We start from the raw sequence: 24,467 nt of genomic DNA on the forward strand, positions 1-24,467 counted from the left end.
TTTATTTCTTAATCCACTGGTTGTTTAAGAGTCTGTTGTTTAGCCTCCATATGTTTGTGTAATAAGTGTCTATTAAGTCTAGTTAATATATCATATTATTCAAGATCTCTGTATCCTATTGATCCTCTGCCTAGATGTTCTAACCATTGATGAAAGTGGTGTATAGAAGTCTCCAACTATTACTGTAGAGGTGTCTATTTTTCCCTTCAGTGTTGCCAGTGTTGCCTCATGTATTTTGTGGCACTTTGGCAAGGTGCATAAATGTTTTAAGATGGTTATTTCTTCTTGATGAATTGTGTCCCTTTTATTAAAATGTCCTTCTTTGTCTCTTTTAGCTGTTGTACATTTAAAGTCTAATTTGTCTAGTATTAGTATAGCTACCCTCGCTTTTCTCTGATTGCTGTTTGCATGGAATATCTTTTTTCCAGCCTTTTGCTTTCAACCTATTTTTGTCTTTGGATCTAAAGTGAATCTATTGGAGATAGCATATAGATGGATTCTATTATTTTTATACATTCTGCCAATCTATGGCCCTTTTTTTTTGTCATGGACAGGCACTGGGAAACGAATCTGGATCTCCAGCACAGCAGGCAAGAGCCTGAAATAAATGAAAGTCTATGGCTTTTGATGAGGGAGTTTAACCTCTTAACATTCAATGTTATTACTGTAAAGGCAGTACTTTCTTCAGTTATTTTGACCTTTGGATTTTATATGCCGTTCCTTGCTGATTACCCCAAATTCATGTGTCTAGTTTAGACCTCTCTCCAAAACTCTAGAGTCATCCATCTGACTACCTAAAATCTCCCATTTCAATGTAGAATTGACATCTCAAATTTGAGATGTTTTAAATTGAACCCCTGATTCTACCCTATCCCCCAAGAAAAGAAACAAAACCCAAAAATACTCTATTATTCCATTTAATTAAATAGAAGCTCCATCCTTCTAGCTGCTCAGGCTAAAATGCTTGACTTCCCATTTATTCCTCTCCTCTTTCCCTCTCACATCTAGTTTGCCATAAAAAAGGATCTAGAACCTGACCACTTCTCCCTATCTCCACTATTCTTTGTCTCTTATTGGAGACATCATCTCTCTATAGTATTCTCGGAGCAGTTTCCCTGTTTCCTCTTGTGTGTTCCCTATATTGTATTCTCAGTAGCATCTATAGTGGTCCTGCATATAGATCATGTTATTCCTTTGCTCTGGTGTTATTCAGATAGCCCTGACATTTCTCTAAATATTACAATGATTTTCTGTCTCTCTTTCTCTACCTATCATGGCTTTCATGACTATAACAGTCACTGTTTTTTTTTAAGTCTTTGTGATATTGAAAAAAATTACAAAATTTTACCTAGATTGTAATAGCTATCATGTTTACTGTTGAAAAGAGTGAGAGGCTATTTTGCTTGTCAACAGAAAGATGATTTGACTTAAAATTTTCTATTTTATGAAGTTGTAGAAACAGTTTGGTTGTGCTTCTTTCCTTTTTCTTCACCAGCATATTTCTCCTGAGTATGGCCTTTTCTGTTTGCTTCAGGCCTTATAGGGGAAAAGAAAGTTTTGAACAGCAACAACAAAAAATTATTGCAGCTACTATTTAAATAATTTTTTCCAGGTTGTTAGTGTATTTCTTTCTGGGAATAACTCCTCCTGTGGAAAGAGCAGACCTAGCTCTGTCACCTACTAATTTGGTTTAAGAGGCAAGTTATTTGTCCTCTTTGAACCTTAGATTCCTCCTCTGTCCAAAAAGAATTTTTTGGAGTAAGGGATAGAAAATATTTTCAGTTCTTTATAATCTGCTTAAAAGGATTAACAAATGTATGATGATTTTAGATGGTTAGTAATGTCTACATAGAAAGTCCTTACAGGTTCAACTGAGTATATGCTTTTGCCATTGAATAATTCTATTTGGCTGTCAGTCCCTTTCCCTGCTTAAATAGTTATATGTAACAGTATTTTAATTGTAACCAAAGCATTTCTGAATTCATTTTGTTTGTGAAGATGCTCTCTTTCTAGAGGACAAAACTAAAGATGAAACTTAAAATGTGAATTCCTAGGCAGGCTAGAGAGAGAGCTTTTGATTTGTTTTGTTTTTTAGGTGAGAAAATTAACTTAGGACTTTGTCACTGAAAAAACCTGAATAGGCTGATCCTCCAGTGAGTTTTCAGCAACTTGAAATGAAATGAGAAGATACAAAGCTATGTAAATTTTTTTAATGTAGTACTGTTTATTTAACTTCAAAACATTTTGGCATTCTAAACATAAAAAAATAAAACATTGCAAATTGTGTTTAAGTACAGAAGGTTCTTGAACTTTGATGCAGTTCACTTTGCTGATAATGAAGAATTCTATAGTTTGTGAAAACAAACGGTTTTAAAACTCCTGCATTTAACTAAAAAAAAAAAAAAAAAAAATCCAAGCACTCCTCATTCCAGCTGTCCCATCCTCCACCTACCTTTCCGCAGCTACAAATGGAAGCAGGATGCTTTGTCACTGTATACAAAAACAGGACAACCTGAAGCTAAATGGATCCCCACTGCAGTGTCTACCTTCCCAGGGCATGTCCTGAGCTGTTACCCTGCCAAAGGCATCTCTGTCACCACCCAACGCCAAGCATGGACCGTCCAAGAATGTCCCTTGTTTCATTCATTATTTTTTAAAATATTTTTATTGTAAACCTTAACAAACAAACATACAGGCATTCTTGACATACAAACATTGTATACATGGCATACAATCAGTGGCTTACAATATCATTACATAGTTGTGTATTCAACACCATGATCTTTTTTTTTAACATTTGCATCTCTCCAGCAAAAGAAAGAAAAAATTCATACATACCATGCCCCTTACCCCCCCACAATTGACCACTAGCATTTCAATGTACTCAGTTTATTTTATTATTTATGTATTCATTCATTCATTCATTCATTTATTTATTTATTTATTTTGTGAAAAGATAGCCTTCTCATACTTTCCTTCAGCATCACCACCTTGTTGTCACTCAGATTTTCCATATCTCGCTCAGTTTTTTGGTTACATCTCCAATAGATATGCCAGGGTTTGGATTTGATCTTGAGGCAAAATTCTGAACAGAAGATGAAGAACTCATACGGTGGCCATTTTTGAGCATTAGGTTCTTTCTTCTTGCCTCTCTTAGCTGACCCATAATCCTTCATTTCCCTATCATAACATGCTTTGTCTGCCTTTGCTATTTCATCACATTTATCTTTCTCTTTCCCGGACATGTTCTTCCACCTCACAGAGCACTTGGAAAATTTTGCAAAATTGACAGGGACCTTGAGGGTTTTTCTCTTATGTTCCTCTCTGCATGTCTGCACAAGGAAGGCATAGGCAGACATCTTTCCCTTTGGTTTCTTGGGATCACCTTTAGCCATCCTGACTGTATTCTTCATCAGTCTCAATGCTGTGTAAATTAAAATTTAACTATTGACATTAGACTCCATAGAGATCTTTACTGAAGAGTTCTGCTTTCTGGTTAATAAGAATTAAGGTTTCTGGTCTTTAGTTTTTTTGCAAAAATTTTTGCAAAATTTTATTTTAAAATAAAGAGATACTCTGTTGCTGCTACTGTTGTTATTGTTGCCAGGTAACAAAGACCCAGTATGTTCTCTCTTAACACATTAATCTTTTACATATTTGAAGATTAATGTGCACTTCTGATTGATTTATTTGGGCTAAACGTCTCTCATTCCTTTTCCCATATTTTTTAATGTTGTTTTTAAAGCCGTCTCACTGTTCTGAATGTCCTCTTTTAGTAGGTTTTTAATTTGTCTGTGTCAGGTTTGGTCTTTGGGTCATAGTTTGCTGACCCCTGATGAAGACAATAATTGGAAATTGTTTAAATGCATGAGTGTTTTTTCACTCCTCTTAACCCTCACATTGGGAATATATTAGATAAACCATTAAGAAAAGTCTTTAGAATTGGAACCAGGGGTATCTGTATGAAGTCATGTTGTGTTTTTTAAATTTATTTTATTTATTAAACATACCAGCATACAAACACAAACATTCTTACCATATGATCATTCCATTTTACATATATAATCAGTAATTTACAATATCATCTCATAGTTGCATATTCATCATCATGATAATTTCTTAGAACATTTGCATCAATTCAGAAAAAGAAATAAAAAGGAAACAGAAAAACTTCATACATACCAGACCCCTTACCCCTCCCTTTCATTGATCATTAGCATTTCAATCTACTAAATTTATTTTAACATTTGTTTCCCCTATTATTTATTTATTTTTAATTGATATGTTTTTCTCATCTGTCCATAAGTTAGATTAAAAGAAGCATCAGACACTAGGTTTTCACAATCACACAGTCACATTGCAAAAGCTGTATCATTATACAATTATTTTCAAGAAACATGGCTACTGGAACACAGCTCTAAATTTTCAGGCAGTTCCCTCCAGCCTCTCCGTTATACCTTAACCAAAAAGGTGATATCTGTTTAATGCGTAAGAATAACTTCCAGGATAACCTCTCGACTTGTTTGGAATCTCTCAGCCACTGACAATTTATTTTGACTCATTTCTCTGTTCCTCTTTTGGTCGAGAAGGTTTTCTCAATCCCTTGGTACTGAGTCCCAGCTCATTCTAGGATTTCTGTCCCAAGTTGCCAGGAAGGTCCATACCCATGGGAGTCATGTCCCATTGTAAGGAGGGGGTGGGCAGTGAGTTTGCTTGTCAGATTTGTTGAGAAAGAGAGGCCACATCTGAGCAACAAAAGAGATTCTCTTGAGGGTGATCTTAGGCCTAAATTTAAGTAGGCTTAACCTATCCTTTGTGGGGTTGTTTCATACGAACAAACAACCCCCAAGATTGGGCGCTCAGCCTATTGCTTTGGTTGTCCCCACTGCTTATGAGAATACCAAGAATTCTCTACTTGGGGAAGTTGAATTTTCCCCCTTTCTCACCATACCCTGAAGGGGACTTTGCAAATACTTTTTTATTCACTGTTCAAATCATTCTGGGATGTATCGGAGCATCATTCTGGACAAACCTACAAAATCTCATGCCCTACTCAAGGTTCCATGTATTTATGCTGTTCACTTAAGTTGTCCACATAAGTTATATTAGGAAATGCACTAGTCAAAATATAAATTTTGTAACAAAGAAACAATTTTAACTTTAGTGTCACACAGAAAAAAGTTTTAAAATCTTAATTACAATCTGTTTTCAACACCCTGCAGTGTTGACATTCCTTTGTTCTTCCTCATGCAAAAGTATTTTAAAATTTGTACATTTAGTTGCTATCATTATACACTCTAGACATTCCTAGATTATACCATCTCAGTCTTTATCGCATATTTTTCCTTCTGATTTCATTTGTGCCCCTAGGCCTCCTCCCTCTATCATTCTCACATTCAGCTTCATTCAGAGTTCTAACATTATTGTATTACAGTTACGTAGTATTGTGCTATCCATTTCTGAATTTTTACAGTCCTGTTGCACAATCTCTATCACTTCAGTTCCAATTACCCAATATCTACCCTGTTTTTATTTCCTGATGACCTCTGTACTTAACTGAAATTATCCAAGTTCATTCATTAATGTTAGTTCATATCAGTGAGACCATACATTGTTTTTCCTTTTGCTTCTGGCTAATCTCACTCAGCATAATGTCCTTAAAGGCCATCCATGTTGATACATACTTCATAACTTTATTCTGTCTTACAGCTGCATAATAGTCCATCATATGTATATGCCACAGCTTGTTTAGCCACTCATCTGTTGATGGACATTTTGGCTGTTTCCCTCTCTTGGCAATTGTAAATAATGCTTCTATAAACATTGGTGTGCAAATGTCCGTTTGCGTCCTTGCCCTCATGTCCTCTGAGTAGATACCTAGCAATGGTATTGCCAGGTCATATGGCAATTCTATATTTAGTTTCCTGAGGAACCACCAAACTGCCTTCCACAGCAGTTGTACCGTTTGACATTCCCGCCAACAGTGAATAAGTGTGCCTCTTTCTCCACATCCTCTCCAGCACTTGTCGTTTTCTGTTCTATTGATAGTGGCCACTCTGGTGGGGGTGAGATGATATCTCATTGTGGTTTTGCTTTGCATTTCTGTAATAGCCACAGAAGTTGAGCATCTTTTCATGTGCCTGTTGGCCATTTGTATTTTCTCTTTTGAGAAGTGTCTATTCAAGTCTTGCCCATTTTGTAATTGAGTTGTCTGTCTTTTTGTTGTTCAGTTGAATAATCTCTTTATATATTCTGGATACTAGACCTTTATCCGATATATCATTTCCAAATATTGTCTCCCATTGTGTAGGCTGCCTTTTTACTTTCTTGATGAAGTTCTTTGATGCACAAAAATGTTTAATTTTGAGGAGTTCTCAGTTCTTTCTTTAGTGCTCATGCTTTGGGTGTAAGGTCTAGGAAACTAAGATTTATAAGGTATTTCTCTACATTTTCTTCTAACAGCTTTATGATCTTAGATCTGATATTTAGGTCTTTGATCCATTTTGAGTTAATTTTTGTATAGGGAGTGAGATATGGATCTTCTTTCATTCTTTTGCATATGGATGTCCAGTTCTCTAGGCACCATTTATTGAAGAGACTGTTCTGTCCCAGGTGAGTTGGTTTGACTGCCTTTTCAAAGATTAGTTGTCCATAGATGAAAGGGTCTGTATCTGAACACTCTATTCGATTCCATTGGTCAGTATATCTATCTTTATGCCAGTACCATGCTGTTTTGACCACTGTAGCTTCATAGTACACCTTAAAGTCAGGTAGCATGAGACCTCCAACTTCATTTTTCTTTCTGAGAATACTTTTAGCTATTCGGGGCACCCTGCCCTTCCAGATAAATTTGGTTACTGGTTTTTCTATTTCTGATAAGTAAATTTTGGGGATTTTAATTGGTATTGCATTGAATCTGTAAATCAGTGTAGGTAGAATTGACATCTGAACTATATTTTGTCTTCCAGTCCATGAATACGGTATGCCCTTCCATTTATTTAGGTTGTCTGTCATTTCTTTTAACAGTTTCTTGTGGTTTTCTCTGTATACATCTTTTGTCTTTTTAGTTAAATTTATTCTTAAATATTTTATTCTTTTGGTTGCAATTGTAAATAGAACTTTTTTCTTAATTTCCCCCTCACATTGTTCTTTACTAGTTTGTAGAAGCACTGCAGATTTTTGAGTTTTGATCTTGTGACTTGTCACTTTGCTGTATTTATTTATTAGCTCTAGTAGTTTTGCTGTGTTTTTTTTTTGGGGGGGTTGACATGTAGTATCATATCATCTTCAAACAGTGAGAGTTTTACTTTTTCCTTTCCAATTTTGATGCCTTGTATTTCTTTTTTCTTGTCTAATTGCTCTGACTAGACAATGTTGAATAGCATTGGTGATAGTGGACATCCTTGTCTTGTTCCTGCTCTTACAGGGAAAGTTTTCAGTCTTTCCCCATTGTGGATGATGTTAGCTGTGGGTTTTTCATATATTCTTTTCATCATATTGAGGAAGTTCCCTTCTATTCCAGTGCTGTGAAGTGTTTTCAACAGGAAGCGATGTTGAATTTTGTGAAATACCGTTTTTGCATCAATTGAGATGATTATGTGGCTTTTCTGATTTGATTTGTTGATATGGTGTGCTACATTAATTGATTTTCTTATGTTGAACCATCCTTGCATACCTGGAATGAATCTTACTTGGTCATTGTGTATAATTCTTTTAATGTGCTGCTGGATTCGATTTGCAAGAATTTTGTTGAGGATTTTTGCATCTATATTCATTAGAGAGATTGGTGTGCAGTTTTCTTTTTTTATAATATCTTTGTCTGACTTTGGTATAAGCGTGATGTTGGCTTCATAGAATGAGTTAGGTAGCTTTCCCTCCTCTTCAATCTTTTTGAAGAGTTTGAATAGAATTGGTATTAATTCTTTCTGGGATGTTTGGTAGAATTCACCTGTGAAGCCATCTGGTCCTGGGCTTTTCTTTTTGGGGAGCTTCTTAATGACTGATTCAGTTCCTTTACTTGTGATTGGTTTGTTGAGGTCGTCTACTTCTTCTTGAGTCAATGTTGGCTGTTCATGCCTTTTTAGGACATTGTCTATTTCATATACATTGTCGATTTTATTAGCCTAAAGTTGTTCATAGTATCCTATCATTAATTCCTTTATTTCTGTGGGGTCAGTGGTTATGTCTCCTCTTCCATTTCTGATTTTATTTATTTGCATCCTCTCTCTTCTTTTTGTCAACCTCACTAAGGGTCCATCAATCTTACTGGTTTTCTCATAAAATCAACTTCTGGTTTTGTTTTTTTCTCAATTGTTTTCATGTTCCCAATTTCATTTATTTCTGCCCTAATCTTCATTATTTCTTTCCTTCTGCTTGCTTTGGGGTTAATTTGCTGATCTTTCTCTAGTTCTTCCAAGTGGACAGTTAATTCCTCAATTTTTGCTCTTTCTTCTTTTTTGACATTATAGGGATTTAGGGCAATAAATTTCCCTCTTAGCATTGCCTTTGCTACATCCATAGGTTTTGATATGTTGTATTTTCATTTGCCTCAAGATATTTACTGATTTCTCTTGTAATTTCTTCCTTGACCCACCGGTTGTTTAAGAGTGTGTTGTTGAGCCTCCATATATTTGTGAATTTCCAACTTCATCCCTTTATGATCTGAGAAAGTGTTTTGTATGATTTCAGTCTTTTTAAATTTATTCAGACTTGCTTTGTGACCCACATATCTGTCCTTGAGAATGATTCATGAGCATTGCGAAAAATGTGTATTCTGCTGTTGGTGGGGTGTGATGGTCTATAAATGTCTGTTAAGTCTAGCTCATTTATTGTATTCAAGTTCTCTGTTTCTTGATTGATCCTCTGTCTAGATGTTCTGTCCGTTGATGAGCACGGGGAATTGAAGTCTCCAACTATTAATCATAGATGTGTCTGTTTCTCTTTTCAGTGCTTGCCTCATGTATTTTGGAGTATTCTGGTTCCGTGCATAAATATTTATGATTGTTATGTCTTCTTGTTGAATTGTTCCTTTTATTACTACATAGTGTCCATCTTTGTCTCTTTAAAATGTTTTACATTTGACGTCTAATTTGTTGGATATTAATATAGCTACTCTTGCTCTTTTTTGATTATTCGCATGAAATATCTTTTTCCAACCTTTCGTTTTCAACCTGTGTTTACCCTTGGGTCTAAGATGTGTTTCCTGTAGACAGCATATAGATGGATCCTGTTTTTTAAATCTATTCTGCCAGTCTGTGTCTTTTGATTGGGAAGTATAATCCATTAACATTTAGTATTATTACTGTACAGGCAGTATTTTCTTTTACCATTTTGCCTTTTGGATTTTATATGTCATATCTAATTTTTCTTCTTTTTAACTTTACTGATAGTCTTCATTCCTACACTCTTTCTCCCCCCCCACTTCTCTCTCCTGTCTTTTCCTATCTGTCTCTAGTCCTCCTTTTAGTATTTCTTGCAGAGCTGGTCTCTTGGTCACAAATTCTGTCAGTGATTTTTTTTTGTCTGAAAATGTTTTAATATCTCCTTCATTTAAAAAAAATTTTTTTATTAATTAAAAAAATTAACTAACACAACATTTAGAAATCATTCCATTCTACATATGCAATCAGTAATTCTTAATATCATCACATAGATATATGATCATCATTTCTTAGTACTCTCCCTTATTTTTGAAGGACAGTTTTGCTGGATATAGAATTCTTGGTTGGCAGTTTTCTCTTTTAGTAATTTAAATATATCATCCCACTGTCTTCTCACCTCCATGGTTTCTGTTGAGAAATCTACACATAGTCTTATTGGTCTTCCCTTGTATGTGATGGATTGCTTTTCTCTTGCTGCTTTCAAGATTCTCTCTTTCTCTTTGACATCTGACATTCTGATTAGTAAGTGTCTTGGAGTACGTCTGTTTGGATCTATTCTGTTTGAGGTTTGCTGTACTTCTTGGATCTGTAATTCTAAGTCTTTCATTAGAGTTGGGAAATTTTCAGTGATAATTTCCTCCATTAGTTTTTCTCCTCCTTTTCCCTTTTCTTCTCCTCCTGGGGGACCCACAGCACGTATATTTGCACGCTTCATGTTGTCATTCAATTCCCTGTGTCCCTGCTCTTATTTTTCCATTCTTTTCCCTTTATTTTCCTTTGTTTGTCAATTTCCAGATGTACTGTCCTCCAGTTTACTAATCCTGTCTTTTGCCTCTTGAAATCTGACATTGTAGGTTTCCATTGTTTTTTTCATCTCTTCTGCTGTGCCTTTCATTCCCATCAATTCTGTGATTTGTTTTTTCAGATGTTCCATTTCTTCTTTTTGTTCATTCCTTGCCTTCTTTATCTCCTCCCTCAATTCATTGATTTGATTTTTGATGAGGTTTTCCATGTCTGTTCAAACATTCTGAGTTTATTGTTTCAACTCCTGTATCTTATTTGAATTGTTGGTTTGTTCCTTTGACTGGGCCATATCTTCACTTTTCCAACTGTGATTTGTTATTTTTTGCTGGCATCTAGGCATTTAATTACCTTAATTAGTTTGCTCTGGAGATTGTTTTCACCTTCTTTTTTACCTAGGATTTTCTTGCTGTATGTCTTTGTTGTATGTCTTTTCTTTGACATTCAGTTTAGCTTATTCTGGACCTCTAGCTTAGGTTTTGTTTAACAGATCCGAATTTTTCAGTTCATATTTTCTTGTTTCGTGCCCTGTCTGTATGGTGCCTTTACCCCCTCCCCCCTCTTAGGAGGGTGTACTTAGGTATTATAGACCCCAACCAGATTTTCCCAGACCAAACTGGTCTCGGTTTGTTTAACAGATCAGAATTTTTCAGTTCTTGTTTTCTTGTTTCTTGCCCTGTGTGTATGGTGCCTTTTTTCCCCTCCTAGGAGGGTCTATTTAGGTATTATAAACCCCACTCAGATTTTCCCAAACCAAACTGGCCTCCTCTTAGGAGGAAAGGGTCACTTGCACCAGTATTCCCTGAGGGTGAGACCCAGCAGATACAAAGGCTTTCCTGTGAAGCCTCTAGACTCTGTGTTTTTCCTGTCCTGCCCAGTATATGGCACTTTCTGCCTGCAGGTCCCACCAGCATAAGGTGATGCCATACCTTTAATTTCAGCAGACTGTTCCTGCTGGGGGCATGGTTGAGACAGAGGAGAGGTTGTTATCTGGCTTTAATGCTTCACTTTTCCAGACCCTGGGGTCTGAATTCCTTGAGGGAGGGGTTCCACCTGATCTGGGCCCAAGCCATCTCCTGTGGAAGGCACTAGCTCCAGACAGACACTCCAACAAGCTTAATTCTACCTATGCCTGGAGCAGTTGGAGCCAGAGAAGCCTTTCAGTTGTTTCCAAAGAGTAGTCAAGCCATAGAAACACAGCCACAAAAACGAAAGAGAAAAATATTTTTCAGAGCAGGACCCCCGATCCTTGGGGGTTTGCCAATTAAGAGCTTAAGTTGGTATGTTGCTCAATCTCCAGGTCCTGTGTGCCCCCTTTTTCCCTTCTGGTTCCAGACCATTTCAAATCCAAAATAACTACTTTTTTTTTCTTCCTTTTTTCTTTTTCAGTCAGCCCTGACCCCTCTCCGCTGGGGCAAAAACCAGCGACCTCTGCTTTTACTTGAGATTTTAGCTGAGCTGTGTGCCTATTTTTGTAATCAGAATTTGTTAAATTGGATTTAAGCACAAGCACAATTGGAGCTTGGTAGAGCTTAGCCCTTGCTGCTGCTAGTAAAGTCTCTTTCCTTTCCCCTCTGGGAAGCAGCCTGTGGGGGAGGGGCGCCAGCCACCATGGCTTGGGAAACTCACGGGTTGTGGGTGGGATCACAGCTGGTCCAGCTTGTCCAGACTGGTGTACACTGTGTGTCTGGTCACTCATGTGGCCCCAGCAGTTATTCTGTAGTGCTCCTGGCTATTTACTAGCTGCTCTGTAGGACAAATTAAATCCTCGCTAAGCCGCCATCTTGGCCATTCTCTGGGCTCGGTTTTCTTACACTTTCTTTCTATAGGTTCTGTTCTATATCCCCATTGTCATGGAAATGTGTGTCATTGAGTCTGGTGGGTCATAAGGCTCAACTGCCATAGCAGCTTGCATTGCAAGCCTTCTCTTGCTCTGGTCCCCGCTCTAGACTGTCAGACTTATGGGTGAGTCTATAGATGGTTTGAAGAAGTACATTCATATGTAGTATATGTTGCTTCCAAATTCCAAAAAGGCCTACTAAGTATTATGCCTTTTTTTCATTGTTGATGATATGAATTGCAGCAATTTATCGTTCACCTTGGAAGGGAAATCCTAACATGTGGACCACTGATTCCCCAGATACTTCATTGATGTGACGGACACTTTAATTTTTCTGAATTTTTTCTCTAACACCCTCTAGTATTCATGTCTTATAAATTAGCATAACATCTATATAGTGGGCCAGTGAGATGTTTTTGGAATGTCAGGATGTTTGTGGAACGTCAAGATGTTTAAGAGCTCTATGGACTATATTATGACAAGAGAGTTGATCAAGTCCTAAGGTAAAACTGTGAAGGTGCACTGAGATCCCATCAGGTAAAAACAATGTTTCAGGTGGTTTTTGCAAATTGATGTACATAAAAAGTGATTAGCCAGGTCAGTAATAGTACACAAAGTTGATTTACCCTCGTGTTGATTTGCACCCTTAACAATACTGTATCTTGAATATCAACTGCAATTGACATCACCACTTGATTAAGTTTACAGTAGTTCACAGTCATTGTCCAAAATCCATCTAACTTTTGCATAAACCAAACTGGTGAGCTAATGGGGAATGTGGCAGCTATCACCACCCTTGCTTCTTTCAAGTTTTTTTTTTTCTCAATTAACAAAGCAATTTATTTAATAATCATATATTATAGACTCAAGTGTTGCATTTCAGCTTAACTGATTATAATCCACAAGTAGTATAAAATAGGGTTCATATATATGCATATGTTAGCAGGAAATAAAGGTGATATAATAATTAAAGTAAATGACTTGCACTTTTAAAAATGAATTTAAAGAAACAGATTTCCATCAAACTTAGGAGGACTCCTAGAAAGCCAGAAAATTTTAATTTAACTCAAAATTTTAATCAGCAAGTTATTAAAATAAAGTATATACTATAACTTAAAATGCATTTTGAATGAGTTCCAAATATGCTTATTTTATATTTATTATTAAATATAAAGAAGTAAGCTCTCTGGTACATAAGAAAACATTTACAACTAATAAAAAGCAGAGTGTAGAACATACATGTTCTGTGTATAAAAATAAGTAAAATACTTTATAGTCCAGACCAAAGGATCTTTTCTAAGTTGGCCTTTATCCATGCAACTCTACTACAACACCACCTCATTAGCATCACAGGCACACGTACATATACAGAAGAAATCTATTAGTAATTCTGATTTAGAGCTCATACTGCCTTTTGAGGGCCTGCACATCATCTAAGGTCAACTGGTTGTCTGGTGTGGTTGAAAGGTCATCAAACAGCTGTTCAATTTGCTCCTTTTGGCCCTTGCTAATTAATGTCAACATCATCTTAAACCTTTCTGCTTTACTCAGATATAAAAGATGCTGATATACCAATGAGGGATCTTTATTAATAAGATAATTTTTCAGAGACTGAATGAGGAGGAGGAATGTATCCCCTTCAAGTTTGTTACTCAACAACACTGGCAAATCTTTCGGTTCAGTGATAGCTAAAAGGTCTGCACAGGCTTCTTTATCTTTCCTAGTACTTATAGCATTTATAACTTGACCAAATTCATAGGCATTATTAGGCTTCGAGATCTGTAGTTTTTCATAGTATCCTGGTGGCCCATTTCTTTCATTTCCCTTCTCAGAAGCAAGGCAGTCAGTAGGGACCTCTGAGGTTCTCTCAGTCTCCTCTTTATTGTCTTCATTCACCTCTTGAATGTTAATTTTCCTTCTTTCTTTTTCTTTGTTGAATGATGCTGTATTACCCTTAATATTAAGGAATCTGGTTACTTCTTCTAGTTCCTTTTTTGCTTCAACAATACTTGGATCTAATACGAGTACTTTATTGAGATCATTTAAACTTTCTTGATAATTCTTGAGTCCTTGATGAGCGAGAGCGCGTCTGTAGCAGGCTTTCACACTCCCATCGTCGATGTGAAGTGCCTGGTCACAGTCCTGCTTTGCTTCTTCAAACTGGCCCAGCTTCAGGTGACAGAGAGCTCTGTTTGTATATATGGCACACTCCTTATTGTTAATCTTTAAGCATTCACTGTATTTCCAAAGGGCATCTTTATAGTTTTTGTCCTTTACACATTGATTTCCGTCTTCCTTCAGGGTTCTAAACATTTTTTCATCTGGGATGCCTGGGTGGCCATGGCTGCAGGAATCTCCCGCTCGGTCTGGGGTCGCCTCTGCTGCAGGCTGCCATGCTCGCACCTGTGCGGAGGTGGGCATGGCTGGGATAGGCGACAGCTTCTCCCGCCAGCTTGGTCCATCCACATCCATTAAAATTCTTGTTATTCTGTTAGTACTGTCATTTGCTATCTGGATTCCACAGTCTATTTGCAACACTGTTTTATAATCCACGTAAGCTTTCCGATACTGCTCTAAAGTTTCATAGGCCATTGCTCGTCGCAAAAGAGGCTTGATTGAAAATGGTTGAAGTTCCAAGGCCCTGCAGGCTCCAGCTGAGCTATCGCTGCTGAGTACTTGAGCGCCGCCTCCGCAAACTGCCCGTTTTTAAACAGCTCGTTGCCCTGGCTCTTCAGGCCGGCTGGGGCCCTTGGGGCGACCGGGGCAGGTGTACACGCGGGCGCGGCGGGGTCCCCAGCGCCCCGCCCGCCGCCCGGGTGCCCGTTGGCGCCGCCCGCAGTCACTGGGGCCCGGGGTCGACCTAGCTTGTCTGCACCAGGTCCCGGCACCCGCTCCCGCCACGGCGCGCCCCTTTCCGGCCGCTTGCCGCCTTCGCGGGAGAGCTTCTTCTGGATGTTGCCCATAGCGCGAGGCTTGTCGGCGCACCTGGCTCCCGCCGGTTCGGCGGCCTCTGTGGGGAAGGAGATGCGGAAAATAAGTGCGTCATCAGGACAAACTACTGAGGAGCCCGTGGGGGTGCTCCGCGGCCGAGGCGCGGCTGGCGATTCTCAGGGGCGGTTTCCGCTTCTTTCAAGTTTTTAATGGTGACATTAATCTCTTTAACTCTGCCAGGATCTGCCAGTGGGGAGATTCCACCAGTTGCTAAGTATATTTATTTCAATTATTCATTCAGAAATTGATGGGTCAGTATAACAAAGCATTCCATTTTTTATCTGACCATGTAAGCCCTCACTTTCATTGGTAGGCTGCAGTGGTATTTTGGTTCCCCAGGAATTAGTAAGCCCTAAAAGGTCATTTCCTTTTCTCTAATATGCAGTCACTCTAGTAAATGGCAGTGGGTCCCTTTAGGGAAGCTTGGAGGAGAATTCATAGTATGTACTTCTGGAAATACTCCAGGGTCCTTCTTCAAGAGGACCTAGGTTTGTGAATTGACTTCTGTCTGGAGACTGGGTGAGAGGTAATGACTTTTTTTTCCCAGCAGTCAAAATTGTGAATGTTCTCAAAATATCAAGTAGAAAATTATTACAAATATCTACATTGCTAAAATAATGACCTATGACTAAATATTTTCCTGATTTCAGGAAAATATGAAGATACAAATATTTTTACAATTAACATATGGAAATCTTAACCACCTAAATGGGTATCTTAGTTAGCTTATCCATAGACATATTTAAATAAAATATCTAAGTAGTCAATGTAAAGCCTGTTTGTACAAGATGTTTCATAAACCAACTTAAAATTAAAGCAAAGATGGGAAGAAATCTATAGATATAGAGTTTTTTAGATTCTAAATGTTAAACATTATCTTAAGTACCATTTTATTAACTATCAAAACTGTATGTGTTCTCAAAATATTAAGTAAAAAGTTATACAAATATCAACTTTGCTGTAGTGTGTCCTATGTTACTAAACATTTTCAAATTTTTGACTTCAGGAATTTATTTTATCTAATATTACTATAGTTGCCTATAGGTTTTTTTCTTTTTTTAAAAACTTTTGTTGCTGTTGCTGTAAGATATAACATATATATAAAGAAAAGAGCAATAATTTTCAAAGCACACTGCAACAAGCAATTACAGAACAGGTCCCAGAGTTTGTCATGGGCTGCCATTCCCTCATCTCAGATTTTTTCTTCTAGCTGCTCCAAAGCCCTGGAGGTTTTACCAGAGTCATAATAACTGAACCATACAGTATCTGTCCTTTTGTGTCTTAACTTATTGCATTCAGCATTATATCCTCAAGGTTCATCCACATTGTCATATGTTTCAGGACATCATTTCATCTTACTACTGCATAATATTCCATCATATGTATACACCACATTTTGTTTATTTACTCGTCTGTTGTTAGCCCTACATTGTTTCCATCTCTTGGCAATTTTGTATAGTGCTGCTATGAACATTGGTGTGCAAATGTCTGTTCATGTCACTGCCCTCAACTCCTCTGTGTATACACTGAGTATTGGTATTGCCAGGTCATAGGGCAACTCCATATTTATTTTTCTGAGGAATCATCAAACTGACTTCACAGAAGGTGAATCGTTAGACATTCCCACCAGCAGTGAATAAGTGTTTTAATTTCTCCACATCTTCTCCAACATTTGTAATTTACTGTTTGTGTAATAGCAGCCATTCTTAGAGGTGTGAGGTGGTATCTCATTGTCGTTTTAATTTGCATCTTCCTTATAGCCATTGAAGATGAATAGCTCTTCATGTGCTTTTTAGCCATCTGTATTTGCTCTTCAGAAAAGTGCTATTCATTTCCCCTGCCCGTTTGTAACTGGGTTGTTTGTTCTTTTGTTATTGAGCTATATTATTTCTTTATGTACACAGGATATCAAGCCTTTATCTAACATGTGGTTTCCAAATATTTTCTCCCATTGAGTTGCCTGCGTCTTCATGTTTTTAACAAAGTCCTCTGGGGCACAGAAGCTCTTGATCTTAAGGAGTTCCCATTTGTCTATTTTTTTCTTTCACAACTTGTGCTTTAGGTGTAAAGTTTAAGAAGCTACCTCCTATTACTAGGTCTTAAGATGTTTTCCTACATTTTCTTCCAGAAGTTTTATGATACTGGCTCTTACATTTAGGTCTAATCCATTTTGAATTAATTTTTGTATAGGATGTAAGGTAGGGGTCCTCTTTCACTCTTCTTGCTTTTGAAATCCAGTTCTCCCATGCCCATTTATTGAAAATACTGTTCTGTTCCAGTTCAGTGAATTTGGGGGCCTTATTGAAGATTAGATATCCATAAATATGGTGGTCAATCTCTACACTCTAAACTATTCTACTGGTCAGTTCTTCTATCTTTGTGCCAGTACCATGCTTTTTTTTTTTTTTTTTGGTTTGTTTGTTTTTTAGTACCATGCTCTTTTGACCACTGTGGCTTTAAAATAAGCTTTGAAGTCACGAAATGATAGTCCTCCCACTTCACTGTTCTTTTTTAGGATATCTTTAGCTATTCAGGGTCTCTTTCCCTCCCATATGAATTTGATAACTGGCTTTTTAAAGTCTTCAAATAAGGTTGTTGGGATTTTGATTGGTATTGCATTGAATCTGTAGATTAGTTTGGATAGTATTAGCATCTTGACAATATTCAACCGTCCTATCCATGAGCATGGAATGTCTTTCCATCTACTTAGGTAATTTTTAATTTCTTTTAGCAATTTTTAAAATAATTTTCTGTGTATAAGTCCTTGATCCATGGTTAGGCTTATTCCTAGATGCCTGATTATTCAGGTCGCTATTCTGAATGGAATTGTTTCGTTAGTTGTCACCTCAGATAGGTCATTGCTTGTGTATAGAAACATCACTGATTTTTGTACATTAATCTTCCATCCTGCCACTTTGCTGTATTTATTGGCTCAAGTAGCTTTGCTGTAGATTTCTCAGTGTTTTACAAGGGTAGGATCATGTTATCTGCAAATAAAGAAAGTTTTACTATTGCTGACAGGGTGACGCAAGAATTAAGACAGGCACAGATTTCTGAAAATGGAAGCAGGGGACTCTTGAACTTCTAGAGCCAAAAGCCCTTTGCTAGTTTTGCTCCAGCTATTTATTAGTGGTTACTTCAGAAGGCAGGAGGAAGTAATAGCAAGTTAATCTTTAATGTTAATTACAATTATGTCAAAATGTAAAATGTAAGAAAACGCAAAACCTTTTAAGCTAAGTTGTTTATCTGTGAAATTTCTCAAAGAATAGCACATTCTAGCCCCCAGCCCTCTTACCCTTGAAAGTTTCCCTATAGGAGACGAGCGAGGGTCCCCACAAGAGTTACGTGACCTAGTGTTCTGGGTCACCATCTCAGGGTTTAGCCTGAAGGTCAAAAGGTCTGTTTCCCATGTTTTACTTCTTCCTTTCCTATTTGCATGCCCTTTATTTCTTTCTCCTATCTAATCGCTCCAGCTAGTACTTCTAATACAGTGTTGAATAATAGTAGTGACAGTGGACATCCTTGTCTTATTCCTGATCTTAAGGGGAATGCTTTCAATGTCTCATCATTAAGTATGTTGCTGGTTATGGGTTTTTTATATATGCCCTTTATGATACTGAGAAAGTTTCCTTCAGTTTCTGACTTTTGAAGTGTTTTTATCAGGAAAGGATGCTGGATTTTGTCTAATGCTTTTTCAGCATCAATCTTTATGATCAAGGGATTTTCCCTTTTGATTTGTTAATGTGCTGTATTACATTGATTGTCTTATGTTGAACCATCCTTGCATTCCTGGTATGAATCCCACTTAGTCATGAGGTATAATGCTTTTAATGGGATATTGGATAAGGTTTACAAGTACTTTGTTAGGAATTTTTGTATCTATGTTCACTAGAGAAATTGGTCTGTACTTTTCTTTTCTTGTATCATTATCTGATTTTGGTATTAGAGTGATGTTAGCTTCATAAAATGAGTTAGGTATCATTCTTTTTTCCTCGATTTTTTGGGAGAGTTTTAGCAGGTTTGGGATTAGTTGTTTTTGAAGTGTTTGATAAAATTCTCCTGTGAAACGATCCTGTCCTGGGCTTTTTTTTGTGGGAAGATTTTTTTTTTTTAACTGACAAAACAAAACAACACACAAACATTCTTAACATACTTTTCATATGTGGTGTACAGTCAGTGGCTCACAATATCATCACATAGTAGTATATTCATCATCATGATCACTTTTTAGAACATTTGCATCATTCCAGAAAGAGAAATAGAAAGAAGAAAGAAAAAACTCATACATATCATACCACTTACCCCTCCCTCTCATTGACCACTAATAATTCCATCTACTCAATATATTTTAACCTTCGTTCTGCCTATTTTTTTCTATACCCCTTACTACTCCCTTTCATTGATCATTAGTATTTCAATCTATTCAATTTATTTTAACATTTGTTCCCCCTATTATTTATTCATTTTTAATCCATAGTTTTTATTCATATGTCCATACCATAGATGAAAGGAGCACCAGACACAAGGTTTTCACAATCACACAGTCACATTGCAAAAGCTATATCATTATATATTCATCTTCAAGAAATATGGCTACTGGAACACAGCTTTACAGTTTCAGGCACTTCTTCTAGCCTCTCTAATACAACTTAAAGTAAAAAGGGGATATCTATATAATGTGTAAAAATAACCTCCAGAATAACCTTGTGACTCTATTTGAAATCTCTCAGTCACTGACACTTTATTTCATCTCATTTCTCTCTTCCCCCTTTTGGTCATGAAGGTTTTCTTAATCCCTTGATCCTGAGTCCCAGCTCATTCTAGGATTTCTGTCCTACATGGCCAGGGAGGTTTACAGTCCTAGGAGTTATGTCCCGCATAGAGAGGGGGAGGGCAGTGAGTTTGCTTGCCCTGTTGGCTGAGAGAGAGACAGGTATGGAAAGATGACTGATTGACTCTCTTTACTTGTAATTGGTTTGTTGAGATCTTCTATTTCTTCTAGAGTCAGTATAGGTAATTTGTGTGTTTCTAGGAATTTGTCCATCTCATCTAAGTTGTCTAGTTTGTTAGCATACAGTTCATAATATTCTCTTATGATTTAAAAAATTTCTTCATGATCTGTGGTAACAACCCTCCCTCTCACTTCTGATTTTATTTGTGTCCTCTCTCTTTTTACTTTGTTGGTCTAGCTAGGGAACCATCTGTTTAATTATTTTCTCTAAGAACCAACTTTTAGTTTTGTTGATTCTTTCCATTGTTTTACTGTTCTCTCGTTTGTTTATTTTGAGTCTTTATTATTTCTTTGCTTTGGGTTTAGTTTGCTGTTCTTCCTCTAAATTCTCCAGGTGAGCAGTTAAATCCTCAAGTTTTGCTCGTCCTTAGGTTGTTTTTTTGTTTTTGTTTTTGTTTTTTTCAGGGGCAGACACCGGAAATCAAACCTGGGTCTCCGACATGGCAGCAAGAATTCTGCCACGGAGTTTTCCTTGTTTTTTAATATAAGCATTTAGGGCAATAAATTTCCTTCTCAGCACTGCCTTTGCTGCATCCCATAAGTTTTGATATGTTGTATTCTCATCATGATTCATCTCTAGATATTTGCTGATTTCTCTAGCAATTTCTTTCTTGACTCACAAGTTATTTAAGAATATGTTGTTTAATATCCATATGTTTGTGAAAGCTCTGGTTTTTTGGTGATTGTTAATTTCCAACTTTATTCCGTTGTGATCAGAGAAGGTACTTTGGATAATTTCAGTCTTATTAAATTTATCAAGATTCAGTTTGTGTCCTAATATATGATCTATCCTGGAGAAGGTTCCATGTGTTCTAGAGAAGAATGTTTATCCTGGTGTTTGGGGTGTAATGATCTATATATGTCTGTTAGGTTTAATTCATTTATCCCATTATTTAGGTTCTCTATTTTCTTGTTGATCCTCTGTATGGTTCCATCTATAGTGGAGAGTGGTGTATTGAAGTCTTCCACCATTACTGTTGATATGTCTATAGCTCTTTTCAGTTTTTCCAATATGTGCCTCATGTACTTTGGAACTTGTGCTGGTTTAAAAGGATTATGAATGCTAGAAAAGCCATGTTTTAATCCTGATCCATCTTGTAGATCTTTTAATCCTTATCCAGCATTGTAGGTTGAAACTTGATTAGATTATCTCCACTGAGATGTGACAACCCAATTGTGGGTATTAATGTATAATTAGATGGAGATGTGACTCTACCCATTCCAGGTGGATCTTGATTTGTTTACTGGAATCTTTTTAAAGAGGAAGCATTTTGGAGAGAACCACAGAGCCACTGGCAACAAGAACTGCAAGAGCCCACACAGTGAGAGACCTTTGGAGATGAAGAAGGAAAATGCCCTTGGGGAAGCTTCATGAAACAAGAAGCCTGGAGATAAAGCTAGCAGATGTCACCATGTTCGCCATGTGCCTTTCCAGTTGAGAGAGAAACCCTGAACATCATCAGCCTTCTTAATTCAAGGTATCTTTCCCTGGATGCCTTGGATTGGACATTTCTATATCCTTGCTTTAATTGGGACATTTTCACAGCCTTAGAACTGGAAACTTGCAACTTAATAAATTCCCCCTTTTATATGCTGTTCCATTTCTGGTATATCATATTCCAGCAGCTAGCAAACTAGAACAGAGCTCCTTGATTGGGAGCATACACATTTATGGTTGTTATTTCTTCCTGGTGAATTGTCCCTCTTATTAATATGCAGTGGCCTTCTTTGTCTCTTATGACTTCTTTGCATTTATACTCTATTTTGTCTGATATTGGTATAGCTATTCCTGCTTTCTTTTGATTACAGCTTGCATAGAAGATCTTTTTCCATCCCTTCACTTTGAATCTGTGTCCTTGAGTCTAATATGTGTCTCTTGTAAACAACATATAGATGGAGTATGTTTTTTAATCAATTCTGTCAATCTGTATCTTTTAATTGGTGAGTTTAGTCCAATAACATTCAAAGTAATTACTGTAAAAGCGATCCTTGACTCTACCATCTTGTCCTTTAGTTTGTATCTGTCAGATCTGTATATTATTTACTTTCTCTGGGTTCTTTTGCATTAAATTACCATTATTCATATTCTTCAATTCTTTGCCCTCGTCCAGACCTCTCTCTCCTGTCCTTTTTTATCAGCTAACATGGCTCCCTTTAGTATTTCTTGTAGGGCTGGTCTCTTTTTAACTAGATTCTCTCTGTCTTTCTTTGTCTTTGAAGACTTTAACCTCTTCCTCAATTCTTAAGGATAGCTTGGCTGGATAAAGAATTCTTGGTTGAAAGCCTTTCTCATTCAGGATCTTAAATATATCATACCACTGCCTTATTGCCTCCATGGTGCCTCTTGAGTAGTCTGAAGTCAGTCTTATGAACTGAAAAAGTCAGTTTTCTCTTTTCTCATGCTGCTTTTAGGACTTTCTGTTTCTCTTCAATATCTGACAGTCTGATTAGTACGTGTCTTGGAGTAGGTCTGTTTGGATTTATTCTATTTGAAGTTTGCTGGGAGTTGACTTGCACATTCATGTCTTTTATAAAGGTTGGGAAGTTTTCCTGATTGTATCTTCAAGTATTTTTCCCAACTGTTTACTCTTTTCTTCTCCTTCTGGGGTACCAATGTTTCTTATATTTGTGTGCCTCCTGTTCTCCATCAGTTTCCTAAAATCCAAGTGCATTTTTTTTCCATTTTTCTTGCCATTTTTTCTTTTGTGCACTCTAGTTTAGTTGTTCTACCTTTTAGCTCACTTACTCTTCCTTTTGTTTCTTCTAATCTACTATGGTGTGTCTCCAGTATATTTTTAATTTGGTCTACTGTATCTTTCATTTCTGTGAGATATTCCATTTTCTGTTAACCTCCTGAATTCTTCTTTATGCTCTTCTAGTGTCTTCCTGATATGCTTTATTTCTTTATAAATATCCTTGAGTTGTTGTTCCATATTCTGTATCCCCTCTGGAATTTTGATTTGGTCATTTGGCTGGGCCATTTATGCTTGCATCTTCATGTGCTTTGTGATTTTTTGTTGTGTTCAGGGCATTTGATTATCTTAAGATGGTTATTTTGCAAGTTGGTTTCCTTTACTCTCCTGAAGTTTTGTATTCACTTGTTTTTTGTTGAGTGTTTCCTTTTGTACTTTGTTTGTCAGTTATTCTCTGCCAAATCAAGATCTGGATCTCATGTAGGGGATAAATTCAACTTAAGGTTCTGCTAGGAGCTAGTCTGGGGTATATGGTTCTTCAGTGGCAGAATGGCTGCCCACCATGCAGGAGATCCAGGCTTGATTACCAGCCTGTGCACCAAAAAAAAAAAAAACCCACAAGAAAAAATGAAACAAAGATAATAATAATAAGATTAAATTAATGAAAATTATGAAACACGAGAACAAGAACAACAAAACACACCTCTACGGTAGTAGGCCCCAGAATCAAAAGGAGACACCCCAGGATATACTGGTAGTGAAGTGGGACTGGTGCCCACCAAAGGGATAGAAAATTTAAGAGGAAAATAGAATAATAAAAAATATGTGAAATAAAAAATAGAAAATAAATAATAAAAATATTTATTAAGTATAAAAATAAAAAATGAAAAGAACAGTTATACTACTAATTGTATAGAAAGAATAAATTTTTAAAAAGTGGAAGAGAAAAAAAAGAATATTAAGAAAAAAATAGTTATAAAGTTCTAGGCAGATAGGAAAGTACCCTTGCTGTACTTACCCTTTCTCACCAACAGGTGGAGATGGCGAGGCTCCTTGTACCTCAGGCTCCTCCCTCCCTGTCTGGTGCAGTCAACCTGCACTTACTGCGTCTGGCCAGCAGGTGGCGATCTCGAGTCTCCTCTTTCCTCAGCCCTGCCCTTCCTACCGGAAGGGACTTGAGGTTGGCATAGGGGCTGCTCCCAGTGGCTAGCCCATTGGCCCTTCTCTGCTGGTGGTACTGGATAGCCCGCCAGCGCCTAGGGGATCAGCTGATTCACAGCACTGGTGGGTCTGCCTGATACCACGCTGTGGGCCCGCTATTCCCGAACTTGGCCATGTGCTCTTTCTTCCTGCCCTGAGACCAGCCCACAGTGGATGATTGCCCACCTGAGGTCTCCCCACGGGTGCCGTTCACTTTGACCAGGTGGGTAGGTTTCCCCACCGGGCACCTGTGCAGCTAGAGCCAAGGCTGTCAGCTTGCTCCTATTGTACCTCCCCCACATACCACAGCCCGCCCTGGTGGGGCTCTTGGTCATCCTACCCACTCACTCTCCCCTCCTGATCCTGCCAATGCTCTCCTTGTCCAAACTACTTAAAGACCCTCCTTGTTTACTCATACCGTTGGACCTGTAGTCCTAGTCATTTTCTCCCAATCTCCTATCTTGTTTCACAGAGCAGGAATAAACTCACTCCATTCCGCTCCATCTTCCCAGAAGTGAAGTCATGACTTTTTAAGTCAGGTTTATACTACC

The 24,467-nt window shown here is 37.4% G+C and overlaps 2 protein-coding genes across 12 annotated transcripts in view; one reads left to right on the forward strand and one right to left on the reverse strand.

Annotated features, from left to right (window-relative positions):
• The window catches only part of LOC143657255 (microtubule-associated protein 4-like), a 286,603-nt gene that overhangs the window by 139,856 nt on the left and 122,280 nt on the right, over positions 1-24,467 (forward strand). The window lies entirely within an intron of this gene.
• The window catches only part of LOC143657737 (sperm-associated antigen 1-like), a 32,837-nt gene continuing 21,201 nt past the window's right edge, over positions 12,832-24,467 (reverse strand). Inside the window, 3 exon segments of the mRNA XM_077130336.1 lie at positions 12,832-14,660; positions 14,663-15,118; positions 23,821-23,953. Of these exon segments, the coding sequence (XP_076986451.1) occupies positions 13,417-14,660; positions 14,663-15,118; positions 23,821-23,953 (1,833 nt within the window). The 3' untranslated portion in view covers positions 12,832-13,416.

This window comes from Tamandua tetradactyla, chromosome 15, assembly GCF_023851605.1.
Source record: "Tamandua tetradactyla isolate mTamTet1 chromosome 15, mTamTet1.pri, whole genome shotgun sequence".
NCBI classification, from domain to species: Eukaryota; Metazoa; Chordata; class Mammalia; order Pilosa; family Myrmecophagidae; genus Tamandua; species Tamandua tetradactyla.